Source organism: Sturnus vulgaris, chromosome 16 (assembly GCF_052056855.1).
Source record: "Sturnus vulgaris isolate bStuVul1 chromosome 16, bStuVul1.hap1, whole genome shotgun sequence".
Taxonomy (NCBI): domain Eukaryota; kingdom Metazoa; phylum Chordata; class Aves; order Passeriformes; family Sturnidae; genus Sturnus; species Sturnus vulgaris.
Window position 1 is genome coordinate 3,043,637 of NC_142258.1, and position 20,207 is coordinate 3,063,843.

Genomic DNA, 20,207 nt, shown 5'->3' on the forward strand with positions numbered 1-20,207 from the left:
GGAATGCAAAGGATCACTTTTGTGAGAAAAAAAGGGATATGTGCCAGGAGAGAGTGATGCAAACAAACACATGGGGGGAATAGATGGAGCAGCACCAACTCATTCACCAGTGATCAACACAGCCATGAATCCAATAGAAACTGCACATATGGATTAGAGAAAGAGCCTTCATTTAACCCTCCAGATGTGCAAGTACCACACTGGCAGGCCTGGGCTAGCTGTGGTGAGACACAAGTGGCCAGTGGGGGCTGAGCTGTGGCTCTCCCACTGCAGCCTTACAAACCTTCTGATTCCTTTGTGTCTTCCAAGAAGATGCTCAGCTCATGCACTGGTACAAGCCTGAGGTCTCACTGCACAGTTGTTCCTCTTGGCTCCTTGGCACTTGCTTCAGCCTCATGTCTTCTTGCTGTCCCCGGCCAAGTGACTGCAGCTTTCAGAAAGAGAAAGACTGGGATACAAACCCTTCCATTTCTCAGTGGGAAAATGTGCTGGGTTGACACTGGCTGTGGTCTGGGATCCGCAGGAAACAACATCAACAGGTTGTTTCAACAGGAGGCAATAATGTCCCAAAGCCACCAATGTCTTTGGTTTGAGTAAGGCTCAGAGTCAGCAACTGAGCTTCTTCCAAGAAACAAGGTAGGAGAGGGAGAACAGCCATCAGCTGCTTCAGCTGAGAAGGTCAGAGAGACAATTTCCACATTTATTTTCATCAGACATAAATGTGGGAAGAGAGAAGTACAAAGATTGTGCTGGAGGACCTGACAGTGGATTCAGAGATGGTAACGAGGTGATTCATTTTAAGTCTCTGTCACATCATTTAATTAGTCTCCAAATCGTCCCCTGATAATATGAGGCCCATTTGTACATCCCTCCTGCTGGGCCACTCACACTTAGCCAAACAGACACATGGATAAGATGGAATTTATCACACCAATCTTCCCCCACTAATGAAGGCAGATCACCCTGCCCTTCTAGACTGATATCACCATGCCATTCCAGTGGGTACATGTCTTTCCTCTTTTTAGCATGAAGAAACTGGGTTTTACTGGTCTCTGGTTTTATTTTCATGTTTGTCTCTGGGAAGCAGCCTCAAATACAGCTGTTGCTGCAGCAGATTTATCTCTGTGAAAATTCCTGCTTTGGTTTTGCAAGTGTTTTAATTAACGTACATTATTTTAGTACACTTTACTACTGATAGCATGTAATTATCTCCCCACAGGTATATATTTAGCTAACCACCAGGCTGATCAAAGACTTATAAAATAAGATACTTTTGCAACTGACACCAGATACAAGCGAAGGCCAGCAAGACAGGACCAAAGGAGGAGGGAGGAATTCCCCATCCCCACTCCTAAACCCAGGGCTCAAATTTCACCAGTTAAAAAGATAATCATAACATTAACGTATACATTTTATCAGAGGAGCATGAAGATGCATCAACACTCAAGTGCTGCGAAGGAGAAAAGAACTATGTACATGCTAAACTATTAATCATTGGTAAGTGATCTCCTCTGCAAAGTGTTTTGAGGTTGATGAAGGAAAATGGCTCTGTAATAACACAGAGCAAGCAATCTGCTTGTAATCACAGGTTCATTCTCTCAACTGCTTTTGCCATGTCAATCCCTAGGTATTATTATCTCTGCAAGGCAATTCACCATTTTCCTGAGGAAGTCTGGCCATGGAAGAGATTTCAAACTCCACACCCCTTTCTTATCCTATTCAACGCTGGAGTCTGGTTTTCACTGCAAGCACAATTTTAGATGAACGATGCTGAGACCTCAGCAGCTGCTCTGCTCTCACCACATCAGACTGTTCATACAATTAAAAAAATAACTGACTGGATGAAGCAACCCGGGGCCATAACTTTTCTCCAAATTACTGGCTGATAAAATGTGCATCTCTCTGTTGAGTTTCTGCAAGAGCTTGTAGCCCATGATTTCTCTTTCTCCTTGATGGCTGCAGCTTCTTAACCTGTGCTGGTGGGAATTCATCAGATTGAAATGAGTGCTTTGGAGCCAAGAGGCATCCTGTGCCAAACCACATGTTTCAGAACCGTATCTGGTCCACAGACCACGGAAAGTTTGATTCTTTATTAAAAGCACTGGGTGCTTTGTCATCAGTTTCAGTGGGCACGGGATCATTGAGGTAAATCCTCATTTCTTGACCTTCTTGAAGGCCACTCTGTGCTACCTCACACACCTGCAGACACTGTGTCTGTATGTTCCTACAGGACCACTGACTACCCAGGTGAGACCCTGAGTCTTCAAAGGGTGGCATATGGAACAAGAAAAATGATCCCAACCTCTGAGGGAGGCTGTTCTGCTTTTTATTTCTCCTTTTCAGCAGCTCAGATGAAGTGTGAGCTTAACTTTTTGGGCCACAGCTGAATCTTTGGACTAAAAGCTGCAATATTATGTGTTACCCTTGTTCGTGGAGAAAGGAAATCTCTTTTTTATCCACTGACGTCTTTGGCAAAATACTCTATGTTTTTTTTCTATTTCTATTTCTACTTCTATTATTTCTATGCCATTATTTACAAACTTCACAGCATTTTCTAGAGAGGTCTTCACTAAGATGAAAACCTCAGGGCAACACTCCATTAGGCTTTTATTTTTAGAGGTTGGGCTAAACCTTCTTGAAATTGGTAGGTTTAACTGCATTCCTTTATTTAGGGTAGCTGAAGGAGACATTAAGTCTATTCCCACCCACAATACAAGATTGCTCAAGAACCTGAAGGCTCTGGGAGGACAGCTTGGAGTAGGATTTTAAAAGGAAAACAGGTTACATGTGGATGCTACGGTTCAGGTGGAGGAAGAGACAGAAAGACAGAGTATGGAAACAAGCAGAGAACGGAAACTTCAAAGAGCCTGAACAATCACTGATATAAGACCTGGATTGAGTACAAGGATTTGGGGTCACATTGCTGCCTGGAGCAGATGTGGAGCTCTAAGCAAGGCAACTGGCTGTCAGAGTGTGAGTTCTGTGGTAGGGAAAGAAGGGCTGCAAGAATTCTTGTAAGCAAACTGAAACACATCAGAAACACCTTTCTTTGTCACAGATCCTCCCATCTGGATCAACCAACAAGACTCTGAGTTTTGGCCAGCAGCAGAGGCCAAAAGCAGGAAATGTGCAGCAAAACCTCCTGCACATCTGTACCATTCCACTCTTCCTGCTGGGTCAGGTTAAGGTGGCATAAAGAGAACAGCCCTGTTCCTCTCACCCTGCCAGCATGGGCAGCTCTGGCCAAGGCTTGACTCACTGGTGCCTCTAATTGCATTGGAGATGGATACTCATTAAGGATTTCCATTCTTACCCTAACAGTCCAAATTTCCCCAGATCTTGCTATAAGCAGTTGGAGCAGCTTTATGTGCTCTTCTACTCTGCAGGGAACTCCTTAAAACGAGGCCCCCGCCATTGGCTTTCTTCCTGTAGGTGAATTAATCTGCCTTGCATGAGTAATCCTATTTAAAACAATAGGTTGCCGTGCAAGAATGAGGGAAACAAGTTTGGAGCATGATTTTCTGCAAGTACAGTAAAAAGGGCACAGAGTAGTTCATCAGGGGACACTTCAGCCATAAAATGACAGTTACCGGTAAAGTCCAATAATAAAATAAAGGATAATTTAATAAGAGGATTTTAAACTCATTTAGCAGGGTCTAAATTTGGAACCCTTTCTTCAGGTGATCAGACGCACTATACTTTCCTAATCTTACTTTCTTTTAATAAGGAAAAAAAAAAAAGAAAAATCAGGTAGCAATGTATTTCTTCTGCCTTTTTTTAATATATTATTATGTTATGTTATGTTATGTTATGTTATGTTAATGTTATGATGTTATGTTAATGTTACATGTTATGTTATGTTATGTTAATGTTTGTTAATGTTATGTTGTTATGTTAATGTTACATTATGTTATGTTATGTTATGCTATGCTATGCTATAGAAGTACTCAATGTAAATAAATTAATTTTGATAAAATAGAACGTGAAGCTAGACATGGAGACCAGCCTCTGATGTGTGACACAGTTCCATATATTTTCAGACAGCACAAGTCCCTCGCCTCATTTAATACCAGGTAACATAACCCCGCAGACTCCAAGAATCCTGCAGTGGCAGGAGGGAGGAGTATGGAATAAGACTCTGTGAGCTAAGAGAAGTAAAAGCTGCAGAGATTAGTGTTTATGTAGGAGCCCTGTGGGCTCCTTTCAGCGTCCTTAATTCAGTTTTCATCGCTGATCCGCTCTACCAGTCCTCTGTGGGATGGAGATTTCATATCCAGGAATCCCGGGGTGCTGTTTGACCTGTCAGGAGCAGCGGGGGAACGGCTGCTCCCTGTTTAGCGCTGCAGCGCTTTGCTTTTCAGCTTCAGCACAATAAACAACAACAAACCCTGACACTGCTATGAACCTGCAGGAGAGGATTTGAAGCCTCTAGAGGTCACTACACGGGGACCATCAGTCGCAGCCACTGCCTGCGAGTGACACCTGCTGGAGTCACACCTGGTGCCACCACCCAGGGCTGCAGGTGTGCTCAGGGTGGGCCCGAACCCCCAGAAAGGCTCCGGGGAAAAAGAAATAAATCTGGGTGGTTCTTTCCCGTTTTGCTCTGAGCTGGTGCAGTCACACCTCAAGTTCCGGATGCAGTTTTGGGCACCATAATACAAGATGTAAAGCAATTTAAAGGAGGGCTACGAAGATGGGGAAGGGTCTAGAGGAGAAGCAAAACAAGGAGTGGTTGAGGTAACTTGGTTTGTTCTGCTGGAGGAGACTGAGAGGAGATTCATCGAGGGCTGCAGCTCCTCCAGGGCAGCTCCAACCTCTGCTCTCCGTGAACAGGGACAAGACTCAAGGGAATGGCTGGAATGTCAGAGGGATTATCAGTAAGAGGTTCTTCCCCCAGAGGGTGCTGGGGCACTGATCAGGCTCCCCAGGAAATGGGCACAGCCCCCAGGCTGCCAGAGCTCCAGGAGTGTTTGGACAACTCTCAGGGATGCACAGGCTGTTCTGTGCAGAGCCAGGAGTTCAGCTCTGATCCTTGTGAGTCCCTTCCAGCTCGGAATATTCTGGAATTTCTGTTTTGGGAAGGTAAAATTTATCTTTATTTGCACATTAACTGCTCCACCACTCTGGTTATGTGGGTTTATTTATATCATATACCCCAACCCAGCCTCCTCTTTTGCCTTTGACACCCTTCCAGCAGAGCTGGAGTAGAACAAAGTATTCCCACAGGGAAAAGTCCTCGGTGGGCAATGAAAAGGGACTTCCTACAGTACAATAAGTGACAATTTCAATGTATGTTGCAGTATATAATGTCTGTGAGCACATATTTACCATGTTAGAGCTGCAACTTAGGAACACACTGGAAAAGGTTCATTTGTGGGACATCAGCAAGATTGCTGATGGAGACGTGTGAAGATGCCGATGACAAGTTGTGAATTTTTCTATATTTTCTCACCATCTGAAACACTGCAAGGAGGGCACCTGATACCCCGTAACGTGGGACGGTGCGAGGCGCTGCCCTGGGGGATTGCAGGACATGCTCAGGAGTTGTTTACCATCCCCTGAAGAATGGTACAGCTGATGAAGAGACCTGCTGGACTGGAAATGAAGGGAAAATCCCACAGGTGGCTCAGCCCTCTGGCAGGCTGGCAGTGCCTGGGGCAGCGTGCACCTGGGGCAGCGTGTGCAGCCCCCACTGAGGAATTGGCTCCCAGAGAGGAGATCACAGGATCATGGAATGTTAAGGGATTGGGAGAACCTTAAAGATCATCTAGTTCCAACCCTCTACTATGGGAAGGAACACCTTCACCTTCCATAAGATCACGTTGCTCCTTGGACACTCCCAGGGATGAGGCATCCACAGCTTCTCTGGGAAGCCTGTGCCAGGGCCTCACCACTCTTACAGGGAGGAATTATTTCTGTGTATCTTATCTAAATTTCCCCCACGTCCAATTACTACCCATTAATCCTTGTCCTGTCGCTAGGACAGGCTGGACAAGCCTTGGTCTTGTCCCTGGGCTCAAGGCGACACCGGGACCGCCGTGGTCCCTCCTGAGGGGGCCGTGACACACCCAACATGGCGCCGTGACACGCCCAACATGGCGCCAGTCCCTCCCCGCCCACAGCCCGGGTTCCCGCCCTTCCCTCCTCCCATGAGCCCCCGCGGCCCGTCCCTTCCGGGCACATCAAGATGGCGCAGCCGCCGGGTGAGTGTGGGGGGATCAAGGTGACCGCGTTGTCCCCCTCCCTCCCTCAGCCCCGCGCTGACCGGGCTCTCTCCCTGTCCCTGCTGCAGTTCTCCTCAAGGACACGAAGCTGATGGACGTGAAGCTGGGCCAGCTGGGCTCCTGGCTGGCCATGAGGGACTTCACCCCCGGCGGCATCTTGGGGGCCATGCAAAGAGGTGAGGGGGCTGCGGGGAGGCCCGAAGGGTGCGGGTCCCTGATTCCTTCTCCTCACGGAGCCAGGGAGAGTAGCAAACAAGAATTCCTGGCTGCTGGAGTCGATGTTGCCTGGGGGGGGGTCTGGCAGCGCAGGGGCTGCTCCATGGCTAATTTCGCATTGCTAGGGCAGTTTCTCCTGTAACATCTCGTTTTTCATCTGTAAATTTATTTCTCGTGTGGGCTTTTTCCACCTGCTGTTTGTTCTCAGTATTCCTTCTTTTTATAAAAGGGAAATGGGGTGCCCTTAGTCCTGAACCCGTTGGCTGAAAATCCTGGGGTTTCACAACATCCAAAGTAAACAAAAAAATTATTAAAAGGCAGTTGATCCCTATAGATGGTAAAGAGGTGACAGAGCTCGTATGGATCAATTGGAATCAATGTCATTTGCTGTAGGAACAAATGTATTCAGGTAGATTTAAACACAGAATGTCAAATGCAAGTGTCTGCCTTTGATAATACATGTGTGCATCTATATAATGTATGGAAGAGTTAGGTAATTCCAAAGCAGCTTAAGCTCATTAAAGTGACAATATTTAGGGAAAATGAAAAATGGGGTTTTTTCCCTTTTGGTTGTTGTTCTTTTATTTAAGGCTTAGGTCTATTAACTTGGGGTCACCTTGCTCAACTAACACAGGTTGCCTCCTCTCAGTCTTGCTTCTGAAACCTTGAGATGTTTCATTAGAACCAATTTCCTGAAGTTTTGCGAATCCAGGCTGCTTCTTTCTCTCACAGGGTGACACACAACTCATCTGGCTGCTCTGAAAGTTTTTCCTCCTCCACAGGTTACACCAGATACTACAACAAATACATCAATGTGAGGAAGGGGGGCCTCGGGGGTATCTCCATGGTGCTGGCTGGGTACATTGTCCTCAGCTACATGTGGAGCTACAGTCACGTCAGTAAGTAAAAACCATGGCTGAGTGTGTGCAGGGCAGCTTGGAAGGTTGCCTGGGGAATAAAAACAATGAGCTGCTCTGCTTTTAGAAATAAAATGAAAGATTGGTGGCAAACAAACTTCTTTTAGCTGTAGAAGACTTGAATGCTTACTGAGTATTTTCTTGGCAATGAAGAAAGTTTAGACCTTGGTGCCTGTCTGACCTGATAGCACTTAGAAAAGACATGCTCAGGGGTTTTTCAGAGTTCTTTCTTGCCTGTAATTTCAGGTGTGGTGGGTTTTTTTTCTTGTGATTTTAGCAGAATTAACTTGCTGTGCTTTGCTTGCAGAACACGACCGCAGGAGGAAGTATCACTGAAACACCCTCAGAAGGTGAAGGTGCAGCTCCTGGCACAGCTACCCTGACAGAAGACATTACAGTGTGGATATTAAATCTGTACTCTTGTGACCAATAATAAAGTGCATACACTTTACATTTCCTGAGCTGACACTCTCCTAATTGAGTTGTTAATTGTACTGTGCAAATAAATTTGTCTTACCCCTCAGGGTAAGCTCAGAGGGAAAGCAGCTGCTCATTGGGTTGTATTATGGACTGAGGGAACTGTTGGCAACTGATTCCTGTTTGATAAAAATGATAGCATTGGATTGCTTATTCCTGGCCATTAGGGACAGGCTGGACAAGGGGCTGAGAGGATGTGTTTTGATTTGAAACAATATCTGAGATTTGTGTGTCCTGTTGCTGTTCCTGGTTCTCAGTCAGGCTGTCACCAGGGACTGGAGGTGTTTTGGCAGTTTTCCATCATTGCAGAGCACTGTCTGAGATGAGACAGGCCTGCAACTCTCCTTCTTTCACTGCCTCAGATAACCCAAAATTTCCATCAAAATAAAGAAAAGGAAAACTTTCCTTCTTGACTTAAATGCAGCTTAAAGGAGCAGCTGTGCGTTTGGCCTGAGCTCTGAGCTTCCTCATGCCCCACAGTCACGGCAGCACCTGGAGCTGGGCACTGCTGCCCACCTGAACCATCCTTGTCTGAGCAGCAGGGAGTGAAAAACACTTCGTGAGGGACATGAAGAATCTCCCAAGAGCTTCGGTGGTTACAGGAAGGCTTTCAGTGTTGGAAAATTGGTACTGAAGTCCAAGAACTCCTGAACTCAATAGGGAAGGTGATCAAACACAAGTGTTTTAGTTCCTTATCTACATGCACAGTTACATATAGATCACACAGCTCAGTCTGAGAGGGGCACAGAGTGTTATGAAAGTGTCTGATGGTCTGTGACTTCAGACTTGAAACTTCCACAGTGAAATAACTGCAGTCATTGACACCAACACAGGCTCTGGTCACTTCTCTTAATCCAGCCACATTTACCTTGCTCTTAAAGAAAAATAAATTCACAGCCAGCTTTTGCCATCAGTACATTTCAATAAAAACAAAGTATAAAGGCAGGCAGCAAATGAAGAGATGGGGTAGAATCAATAAGGTTCACATTGTGGGTAATTTTTTTCTTTTAATTCACATTTTGTCATTGGCCCTTTTGAAATAGTCATCTCAAAATAAATGGGGTTTGGGTTGAAAAAAAAACAAACTGCTCTCTACCAACACTTTAAAAGCAGTGTTCCATAAGAATATACAGCTCCACTTCCTGGTCTCTAGAGTGTGGGAATACCTGTTCAGTGTGAGCTGGATGATGGGGGCTGAGACAAGGCTCTTCTATTCCTACTCCAAGCCGTGCTCATTTCCCTCCTTTCTACAAGTGGAAACTGAGCACAGATGCAGCTTTCCTATAATCATTGTTCCTTACTGTGCCTAACCAGAGAGATGCCAATTTATTTTCCCCTTGATCAGTTCTCTCCCAGAAGATTTGATTTCTAACCTCCAGTACAGCAAGAAGCACAGAAACAAAGCAAGTGGACACGGGTTTTACTGCCTGATGTACGTGAGGGGGTTTTGTCAGCCACCAGGACAAGCTCACCAGGCTGACCTGGAAACAGGACTTTGAAGAGCTACAGGACAGCAGAATCCCTGCTTCGTCACTGAGGAGAAGGCATTGCAAGTGTTTAAGTTTTTCCCAGTCAGTCTTCCTACTTCCACAGGGAGGGCTGAAACGCTGCAGATTCTCCAAAGAGAAGTGGCAGAAGGAAAATACTTTAAAGAAACAGTGGCCTAAGATGTGTTTATGTGGAGTGCTGCACCAGTAAGGGCTTAGTTTATCTACTGGCTTTTAGATCTACCTTTCATAAGGGCTCAATGAAAACAGGCGGAGGCCAAAATCGATTTTAAAAAGGTTAAAACTTAAAAAAGTTAGGGACAGTTACAAAAATGTTGCTTAGCAGCAGCCAGCCTCTGACCAGTTCTTTCAGTAATGGCATTAAAAAAACAACCTGATTAATAGCTCCAGACATTGTGCTAGGCAGAAACCTTTCCTCAGTGGTAACAGCTCCCTTGCACCCTCCTGCTGCTCCTTCACTGTCCACTGAGAAAGGCCAGGTGTCCTTTGGTGCATCTGTTGGCATAATGACCTTTTTCACCACACTGAAAGAGAAAGAGAGACAGGAATTACTGCAGAGTTCCAGCTTTTTTCCTCCTAGCTGCCTTTCTTAAGGCACCCAGCAACTGCTGCCATCTGGGAGCTTTTCCACACATGGAAAATGCAGCATTTAGCAGGTGAAGAGAAACAGGGTGTCAGGAGGGATAGGATTTAAGGCCTGCTACCACTCCTTGGAGCAAAAGCTGCTTCTATGCTGGGAGTAACCTGATGCCATGTTATTCTCAGGCATTTCAAAGGAGAGAACCCTCAGCAGACAAGGAGGATTTCAGCCTCTCATTCTACTCCATCTGATATGCACCATATCCATGGAGACTCCTGATCTTCATGAATAAACAGAGAAAAGCACCTCTGAACTTGAGAAAGTCACAGATTCGTGACTTTGCATCTTAAAGCTACTCAAACACAGAGAAATGCAAGTATCTGGTGCAACAACTTTCTCCAGATCTGTAATCTACTTGCAGATAAAATAGGCAGCTATTAAAAGTTTACAGTGAAATGAATGCAGCTATTTAATATCCTTGTCCAATCACTGTGATTTTCACCCAAACAAGCACCTAAGGCTCAGAGTTGACCTGTAAAATATTGTAACTGTCAGGGCTAAAGGGACAGGAAGATACTTTGTCCTTTTCTAGTGACTGGGGCTTTTGTGGAAAAATAAGGAGATGGAAACTTGATTGTGTCCAAATTTTCCTCGTGCTCCTCAGTGAGCAACCAAGGTGAACAACTCATTCCTTGGTTTGACACCACAGGGTGCATTTATAGCTGAAACACTGAGCAGGCTTTGCAAACCTAATTTCTGTTACTTTCAATGACCTTCCAGGAAACAGGAGAGAAGAAAATCTACACCCACCAGTGTAAGCAAATCAGCTTATGAGACAAAAAATTGCTATTAACTCTTATTTTTGAAATGTGCAGCTTGGCAGTCTCCTTTCTGTCTTTGGGGCAGGGTTTTCCTGTTTATTAGCAGACAGCAAAGTCCTACAGAATTTGTCATTGCCCCAGCAAGTCCAGGACTAGCAAAGCAGCAACCTCAGAACTCAAAGCCAATTCCCACAGCTGTAATCAGGCACCACACAATGAATATTGAGCAGAGCTCAGAATTCATGAACCTTTTTACACTGTGAAAAAGCCTTTTGCTTTCCCTCCTCAGCCCTCCTCTCTGCATTACCTTGTAGCAGGTGACCTGCTCCAACGGCCGGGGTCCTCTGTTGCCACTGTTGTTATTTTGAGATTGCATGACTCCAATGACTTGGGGTGTCCTCTGTTGGGTAGGAGAAGATTTCTGACTCGTTAAGTGCATCCAGGATAAAGATCTCTGTGGTTTTTGTTTCGTTAAGAAGGGAAAAGAGCACCCCATATGTCAAATGATCAATTTTCCTCCAAATCTGTGTGTGGGTGCTCCACCAGCTGGAGCACCAGAGAGAAGAAATCAAGCACTGAGCCTTACAAAGCCCAGTGATCCTGTTTTTCTCTGGAAAGCAGATTTGGAGAGTAGGTTTAAGCTGCTAAAATATCATTGCCATCACAGAGGGATGTCACCCTGATTACAAAACCTGGCAGACTGCTGCACAACCACATAAGATGTGCTTCTGTGTAGCGTGGGAGTGTTCTGTGACATGATCTCTCTGTGAAGCTGGAACAATTGTGGGGTTTCATCACTATAATGGCACTCAGAGTCGCTCACTGCTTAATTCTCCCTTCCAGACCCAAGAGGCTGGGTGCCCAGTTTTGACCACTTGACAACCTATTCTATTTTAAAGCAGTGTGGGAAAGGTTTGAGGGTGGCTGTGTGGGGAGGCAGGGGATCTGGGTACCTTTTGCTGTGTTTGTGTTGGCTGAGGCAGTGGTGGTTGCTCTGTGGTTCCCATTGGCAGTTCAAACCGAGGGCTGGTTTAGATGGAAACAAGAAAATTGATTCTCAAATCATATGCCAACATTTTATCATCAGCTCAGTCAAGTAACTCCAAACAACAAAACATTCAGCCAGTTAAATCTGGCTCACAGGAAACAGACCTCCCCCTCCCCACTTCTCTTTACATATGTGTAGCATATCCCTCTGCCTTCTGGAATGTAAATCCATGTGATTCCACTGCACTTTTGGCACCTAATCACCATGCCACTCTTACTGGGAACTCCCTGGAGAGGCCCTGCCCCATATCACAGACTGGTTTGGGTTGGAAGGCATCTCAAAGTTCATACAGTTCCAACACCCCTGCCACAGGCAGGAACACTTTACACTGCCAGGTTGCTCCAAGCTCCATCCAAACTGGCCTTGGACGCTTTCAGGGATGGAGCAGTCCCAGCTTCTCTGGGCACCCTGTGCCAGGGCCTCCCCACCCTCACAGGGAAGGATTTTTTTTCTAATGCCTAATCTAAACCTTACTCACTTTCAGCTTGAAACCCCTTTCCCTTGTCCTGTCACTACATACTCTTGTAAATTCTTTCTCCATCTTCAAATCAGTAAAAATTTAGCCCGACTAAACACTGGCAAATCTCCAAACCATTGGGAAGCACGGGAGCACCCTCATTTGACATGTACCAGACCACAAGGGGAACACAAGGCTGCAGGGCAGGCCTGGAGCATACTCACTGCATGAATTTACAGGCAGGCCCCTCTGGACAGAATCCTACCAGGTAATTCACACAAATGACTCTCCGAGTGTGCCGATGCCTGCAGAGGGGACCTGCAACACAAAGCTCAGCAGTTCACATTCCACACATTCACATCCCAGCACATCCACCAGCAGATCATGCAAGGATGGAACAGCAACACTCCCCCCTTGATCTCCAGCCACAGGAAGAGCAACTGTGGTAGGCACATACCGTGTTTACAGAAGCCTCTGTCATACCAGGGACAGTCTTTGATCTTCGACTCCGGGTCAATATGCAAGAATGGGCATTCCTTGTTACTGCATTCCCCTGCACCAAAGGCAAACACACTTCTCAGCCAATTGTTGCAGGTTTGAGATCAAAATGACTCTCAAAACATCACCTAGATCGTGTAGCTCCCACAGAGCTGTTACCAACATTTGTAAGTTCAAGCAGAACAGTCTCACTGCCTGCCTTAACCTCCATGGAGAGCTCCAAGGACTCACCCCTGGGGAGCCAAGTTCTACCTGACTGGATTATTTGTGTTTTTAAAAGCAATGAGGGAACTAAATTTGAAAGAGCAGTCGTGGTAACAAAACCCAAATATTTAGTGCACCAGAAGTGTGGAGGAACTACAGATTGCACACTAACCTCAATCCAAGGAAACCTACAAGACTGTAAGTTTCTGGCACCAAGCTGCCTCATTATGTCCAGATCTCCAGAGCTGGAAAGCAAGTGCACAAAAGTTTGGCACCACCATGCCCTCTGCTGCTCATCAGCTCCCCAAAATCAGAGTCATGCAAAGTCCAGCTGCTCAGCCTACTCATCTCATACCCCCAAAAAATGAACTTAAGGCAAAAAAAAAGCAGTAAAAACAGCAGTTTCCCCCCACTTCCTGCAAGGGACAAGCAATCAAGTGAAGACATCTACAATACATCACAAATTTATGTGGATAATAAGATGAAGCAGATAAGGAAAAATGTCAATCTAACATCAGAAACAGAAGAGGACCTTCTTCAGACTCCCACATCTGCAAGGAAGGCTAAGCAGGAGCTACTTACCAAATTTGGAGTAGAAGTAACACTCAGGCATCTTGGTCATGTCATACTCGTGCAGGAACTCGCACTGGTCTCCCTTTTTGCACAGTCCTCGTAGCCAGTGTTTACAAACAACTGTCTTTTCCCCACTGATGTGTCGGAATGGGCACATGCCTCCTGTGGAGAGATGGGTGGGGCAAGGAGAAGGGAAAAAAAAACAATTTAAATATGTCACACAGAGCAACAGCAAGCCCTCTGCAAGAGGGGTTTCAGAAGACATCACCTATGATTTCAGCCTTAAGTGATAACAGCAAAACAGGGAGTTCCAAAATAGTTGTGATGAGCTTCACAATAACACACAGCAAAGTCTCCAGCTCTTAATCCTGGTAACTACAAACCACAGCAGATCCACAGCAAAGTGTGCTTGTGGCGAGTTCAAACCTTCCTTTAACAGCAGCTTTACTTATTGACTTCCCAGCTCCCTTTAAAAATACTATTATTTCCCAATTGCTGCAGATATTCCAACATACTTCAGTTTTCTCTTCTATCTAGGTTATCCCATCAGCTTTACAAAACAGAGCACTATGAGCAGTGCTGGAAAATCTGTTTTCACCCCTCCATCCTGTGAGAATAATTGCCTTTTCCAATATTCCACACAACTTGCCTTTTCCACATGCCGCCTTTAAAAAAAACTCACAGACAGCTGCGCCCGATTCTGTGGAGAGAACAAAGAAACATTATTTGTTTTAATAAAGCTTCATGGCAACTTCTACAATGTTTCCTACCCTAGAAAGAAAATCTAATCTCCAGCATCAAGAGGAAAGTAACATTTTGGTTTGGGGAATTTGCTTTCCTCCAGGACTTTCTTGATAAAGCCTGGTACTCAAAAATATCTGTTTCTTTCTAGAGTGATACCAAAAGGAATTTGCAGATTTGGAGTTGCTTGTTTTGCTTTTCAGCTATTTAAGTTCTCAACTGGATTTTCTTCTGCTGTTAAATCAGTCATATCACAGAGTATCCTGAACTGGATTGGACCTACAGGGATCATCGAAGTCCAACTCCTGAACCTTGAATTTGTAGTCATGGCATTAAAAGTCTTATATTTCTTTACCACAACTGCCTGAAACAACCATTAGCATGTTATCCCCTGCTGATCCTGACGAAGAGGAACATTCGAGGGAGTTAAATACAAATTTAGTAGCCCAGAAAAATTCAGCAAACTATGAATGTCCTGAGTTCGTGTCAGAATGAAGGAAAAGATTTAGAGTCAATCAAGGATAGACCTAAAGATGATGACTCTTCCCATCGATATGCTTCATCTACCAAAAGGGAATGAAAAAGGAAATATAAAGTACTGTGCAGGAGAGTGATGTTTATTCACGGTAACATCTCAACTTTAGTTTTCCAGCCTGGCTGGCAGTAAGTACAGATTTCACTAAGAAGAAAAGAAAAACATCTGGGTTATGACAGAAACCGCACGGGGAAAGCGGAAACGGTAGATCTATGGTTAAGACCTGAGGAAGACGCTCAGATCCCTGGAAACCTCTCAGGCACCTCGGCCCTGCCAAACGCAGCCCACCCTCCAAGGCCCCATGGCCCCGGCCCGAGCACCCGCGGAGGAGAGAGCCCACACGCACTGTCCATGCCAGGGAAGGGGAGCGGCTGTGCCCCCAGCTGCTGCTCCACGGCCAGCTCCAGGTCGAACGTGATGTGGTCCACGCTGGCGATGAGCTCTTGCATGGTGGCAGCTGGGGGCCGCCGGCAACGGGAAGGTAGGGGCGGAATGGTGGCGGTGTTGGTGGCGGCGGCCGGGCGGGCCCGGGCGGGCCCGGCCCGGCCCGCTCCGCTCCGCGCCGGCAGCGCCTGCAATGAGGGGAGGCGGCGGCGGCAGCCCCGTGGCCGCCCCGCGCCGCCCGCCCGCGGAATGACGGGACCCACGGCGGGCACGGCCGCCCGGCGGGCAGCGCGCGCGCTCCAGCCAATCAGCGGATGGGGAGCCGCCGCCCGGCGGGCAGCGCGCGCGCTCCGGCCAATCAGAGACCGCCAGGGACACGCCCCTTCCGTGCGCGCAGGCGCCGTGGGTCAGGGCCGGCGTGAGGGGGGACGGTGCGAGCGGGACCGGGGCTCGGGCCGGGGCTGGGTTCAGTTCCGATCTCGGTTCCGTGCCTGCTCCGCACCCGCTCGTTTCCGGGGACAGAGGGCACATCATGGGCTCCCTGCGGCTCCTCGTCCCCCGCTGGTGCCGCTACGCCTCCCCCGCTGTGCTGCGGGTGCGGTGCGCAGCCCCCGGGGTTGGATCCGGACAGGTCCCGCTCCTATCCCGGCCCCCAGGCCAGGGCCCGCTGCCGGGCTGGAGAACGTGCAGCTCCTCCCAGGCCTCCTGCAAACTGCCCGGCAGCGACCCGAGAGAGCTCAGTGCTGGCAGCTCCGCTGGAGCTACCGAGGAGCAGAAGGGTGAGGATGATGATGATGATGAAGGTGTGGAGTTCGGGACGCTGTCTGATAAATTTTCCTCTAGAAAATATTACCACAAAACCAGAGCGCACTTTCGGGATTTAAAGCTCCAGGAAGAAGGAGAAGAAGAACCAGAAAGAAAACCTCGACGTGGCCCTAAGAACACTCCATACTGGTACTTCCTACGGTGCAAGGCCCTCATCAAAGAGGACAAGGTTTGAGCCCAGCTCTTCTCTTGTTTTTAATAGCACTGACGAAATGTGCAGCTCCAGCCAGTCTCTATCACTTGGTATCTTTAGAGAAAAAATTATAATAAGAATTTCTTGTAGAATCATAATAAAACAGTTTGGGTTGGAAGAGACCTTAAAGATCGTCCAGTTCCATCCTCTGCCATGGGCCGGAACACCTTCCACTATCCCAGGTTGTTCCAAGCCCCGTCCAACCTGGCCTTGAACACTTCCAGGGATCCAGGGGAAGCCACAGCTTCTCTGGGTGACCTGTGCCAGGGCCTCACCACCTCACAGTAAAGGATTTATTCCGAATATCTAACCTAAATCTCCCCTCTGTCAGCTTAAAACCACTCCCCCCTATCCTGTTACCACATGCCCTTGTCCAAAGACCCTCTCCAACCTTCTTGTGAGGAACCCTAAACTTTGTAGGACTCTCACTACAATCTGCCCACAGCTGCATATATTAATATCTGTTGATTCTCTTGCTGACTCATGATGGATTTTTCTTATCCTTGTAGCTGGCAGAGGCTCTGGAGCTGTTTGAGGTGCAGATGCTGAAGGAGGAGCGTGTCCAGCCAGAAGAAAGCAATTACACCGTTCTCATTGGTGGCTGTGGCAGGGTTGGCTACGTGAAAAAGGCATTCAGGCTCTACAGTGATGTAGGTTTGACTTCAAAGCATCTTCTAAACTAAAAGCATTTCAAGCATTCAGTCATGTTACTTTGTCTCCAAAATGCCTTTGTGTTAGTGTTGACACATTCTTAGCCTGAAACTCTTAAGAATAAGTTAAAAAATGCAAGCTGTCCTTATGCAAAAAGATGAGTTCAGATCCTTCTTCTCTTCCTTTAGATGAAAAAACGAGGGTTAATCCCCACAGAGGCCACTTACACAGCCCTGTTCAATGCTTGTGCTGAGTCTCCGTGGAAGGACTCAGGGCTACAGAGTGCCCTGAAACTGCGGCAGCAGCTGCAGAGCAAAAACGAGGAGCTGAACCTCATCACCTACCACGCCCTGCTGAAGGTCTGTGCCCTCTGCTCAGACCTTAGGATGTGCTTGGATGTACTCAAGGTAAATGGGTTGCTTTTCTCCTATTAAACCTATTCTGTGCTGTGGTTAAAGCTCCTGGAAGTTGTCACATTCCATTGGGCTTTAATTTCATTTCCAGCAGAGATAATTGCAGATCATGTGTTTATATTTAATTGATTCTTATTGTCAGACAGTGAAATTGTATTTGCCAAACTCTAAGCTTAATTATCAAAAGGAAGCAGTTTTAGCTTTAAAACTGGCTGGGTGTGCCCAAAACTTGTTACCTCTAATGACAGTGGTATTTGAGCTTTACCACACAGGGTAACCAGGAATGCTCTCTCTGCTCTTTTCAGGAAATTGTGCAGAAGGGCCATGTCCTCACAGCTGAGACTTTCAGCTTCCTTCTCATGAGCTGCATAAAAGACAGTGAAAACGGCTTCCGATTTGCCTTGCAGGTTTGTCCTGGTGTTCTGAGAGGGGGAAAGTGCTGCTGCTACTCTGTAACTATTGTAACTCATCACCTTGTTACACATGGAAAGCAGTGGGGTGGTGAAATGGGAGGAGTTCAGCTCCTCTTAGCATAAATTCTGAAAACCAGACTTTGCTCAGGATATCTCATATGCTGGTAAATAACCCTGGATCATCTCACAGAGCTCTCCAGCTGAAGGTCATTGTCTTTGTCATGCTGTAAATTCACTCCCCACACAGATCCCATTAAAAGATGTACTTAGAGGCTGCTGGAGATACTCCTGTTATTTAATATCCATTTCCCCTCTTCAGGTTTGGCAACAAATGAATAAACTGGGAATAAAGGCCGACAGCCACACCTACAACCTGATGCTGCGTGCAGCCAGAGACTGCGGGATTGGCAATCCCACTGTGGCCTCTCAACTCCTGCTCAATCCCCCTGAGAACTCACCTCAGCTAAAGCTGCCACCTGGCAGGCGGAAAGAAAAGGTGAAAAATCAGAGGAAGAAGGGATCAGAGAGTGCTGCTGTCCAGCTGGATGTGGAAGCTATGGAGAAGCAATTATTTCAGGAGAGTTTGGTGCAGCCCGAGGAACGGATCCAGCAACAAAATAAAGATGTGGGTCAGGCTGAAGCAGAACCAGCTGCTCCTGACAGCCCCAGTGTCACTCACAGCAGGACTGGAGCCTTGGTGAGGAGAGCCCAGAGTGAGATGGAACGGAAACAGCCACACCTAAGCCAAAAGTTGCCTTTCTGCAATCTGCCCAACTTGTTGGATTCCAGGACGGCTGACACAGCTGTGGTTTCCCTGGGGACAGTGGCCACACCATCCCATAGACTGGCTCTGATGGGGGATGTGGAGGGATTCTTGAACAAGATGAAAGAGGACAATGCAGAGCCCAATATTAAAACGTTCACGTTACTGGCTGAGCTGGTGGAACCCCAAAGCCCCTCAGAGTCCTCTTTGCTGGCACTGCTGGATGATCATAAAGTAAAAGTAGATGTGACCTTCTTTAACACTTTAATGAGGAAGAGAAGTAAACAAGGAGACCTGGAGGGAGCAAAGGTGAGAGAAAAACCTCAGAACCAGCCCCATCACCACCTGCTTGTTCTCAGGCCTCTCTTTTGCTGAGACCCGTTTCTCTGTCCACAGTAGAAACTGGATCTCACACCATTTCCCACAAGGCGGTGCTTGGGTTAATTTCTAAGCATTTATGGATTCTGTTTTAGCACATCCAGCTCCCTGACTGGAAAGCTACAGTAAGAATTTTTGGGGAGTGATGCCAACACTTGTATCTTGCAGAGTGTGCTACCAGCTCTGGTGAAGAGGGGACTGTCACCTAACCTCCAGACATTTTGTAACTTGGCAATTGCCTGCCACAAACAGCAGGATGGACTGCAGCTGCTCTCAGATTTGAAGGTAATCAAAGAAAAATCCTCTGCTGCTTGGGGTCTGTGCTGCAGGAAGAAGCAAAGTGCAGTGTTAATGCTTTTAAAAGATCTGCTGAGGTTTTTGTGTCGAGTGATTTTGTTCTTTTCCCAAAAACATGCAGCTCCAGAGCAGCTGGAGCTCAGGTAGTCTGTGCTGACACTGCACAAGCTGCTTCACAGGTCCTGTGATGAGAACTGTGCTCCGCGTGTAAAAAGTGCCTCTGTCTTTTACTTCTGGAAGTCCTGTACTAGTCAGAAGATAAACTTGTTTAACTGTAGTATTTGTTCTTTCCAGAGGTCTGGAATAACTCCCAACAAGTACATCTACAGCACCCTCATTGCTGCTGCTGTGAGGCAGCTGGATTACAGTTACCTCACGGAGATCCTGCGGGACATGAGGAATAACGAGGTGCCTCCCAATGAAGTGATCATCCGGCAGCTGGAGTTCGCAGCACGGTACCCTCCCAAATTTGACAGGGTAAGGAGCCAGGACTGCCAGGCTGTGAAGGCATCACAGAGAACACCAGCAAGGGAGAGGAATCATAAATATGATTGTCTGTTTGAGTTTCCTTTGGGTCTGTCTGGTCTAGCTAACTATTACTTGATCACTGTTTCTTCTCTTGTAGCTCTTGCAGGCTGGTGCTGAAGTGAGCTCTCATCTAATGGAAACTTGTTCTGTTGGTTTTCTCTTTGCAGTATAAATACAAAAACCCATACCTGGAGAAGATTGATGGTTTCCGTGGCTACTACTACCGGTGGTTAAAAATTATGGCTGGAGAGGAGACCCCCCATCCCTGGGCCAAGTACAGGACAGCAAAGCTTGGGGGGCAGGACAGCAAGGCAGAGGCTGTGCAGGAAAAGGAAGCAGGATGCTGAAGTTTCAAGTTCTTCCAGCACAAGGAAGATGCATGACTTGCTTCTTTAAACTGGAATGTAGTGAAGTTGCTTTGTGTATCCTCAACCCCCAGTTCTTGCAATAGTTACATAATAAAATATTTCCTTTTGTTTTAAGGAGGAGAAAATACATTTTCAGTGAATTTCCTTCAACTGCCAAGGACTAGATGGGCTGTAGTTTAGCAAGCCCTGTGCAAA

At 46.8% G+C, this 20,207-nt stretch overlaps 3 protein-coding genes across 4 annotated transcripts; 2 read left to right on the forward strand and 1 right to left on the reverse strand.

Annotated features, from left to right (window-relative positions):
- Positions 1-6,126: 6,126 nt before the first annotated feature.
- On the forward strand, positions 6,127-7,818 carry ATP5MF (ATP synthase membrane subunit f). Its single transcript, XM_014870816.2, has 4 exons — positions 6,127-6,203; positions 6,293-6,400; positions 7,223-7,339; positions 7,665-7,818. The coding sequence occupies exons 1-4, from the start codon at positions 6,188-6,190 to the stop codon at positions 7,691-7,693; spliced, it is 270 nt and encodes an 89-aa protein (XP_014726302.1). The 5' UTR covers positions 6,127-6,187; the 3' UTR covers positions 7,694-7,818.
- An 851-nt stretch (positions 7,819-8,669) lies between these two features.
- CPSF4 (cleavage and polyadenylation specific factor 4) lies at positions 8,670-15,409 on the reverse strand. Of its 2 annotated transcripts, XM_014870792.2 has the most exons (8): positions 15,146-15,408; positions 14,173-14,223; positions 13,533-13,685; positions 12,706-12,801; positions 12,473-12,566; positions 11,697-11,769; positions 11,051-11,143; positions 8,670-9,866 (listed from the first exon to the last, which is right to left on the reverse strand). In XM_014870792.2, exons 1-8 carry the CDS (start codon positions 15,246-15,248, stop codon positions 9,798-9,800), a joined length of 732 nt encoding a protein of 243 aa, XP_014726278.1. In that variant the 5' UTR covers positions 15,249-15,408; the 3' UTR covers positions 8,670-9,797. The 2 variants fall into 2 exon arrangements, with proteins under 2 accessions (XP_014726278.1, XP_088030405.1); XM_088174279.1 differs by lacking the exon at positions 11,697-11,769 and having other exon boundaries at positions 15,146-15,409.
- A 175-nt stretch (positions 15,410-15,584) lies between these two features.
- On the forward strand, positions 15,585-20,137 carry PTCD1 (pentatricopeptide repeat domain 1). Its single transcript, XM_014870785.2, has 8 exons — positions 15,585-16,177; positions 16,711-16,851; positions 17,041-17,259; positions 17,571-17,672; positions 17,998-18,750; positions 18,988-19,104; positions 19,411-19,593; positions 19,812-20,137. Exons 1-8 carry the CDS (start codon positions 15,716-15,718, stop codon positions 19,989-19,991), a joined length of 2,157 nt encoding a protein of 718 aa, XP_014726271.2. The 5' UTR covers positions 15,585-15,715; the 3' UTR covers positions 19,992-20,137.
- Positions 20,138-20,207: the final 70 nt, after the last annotated feature.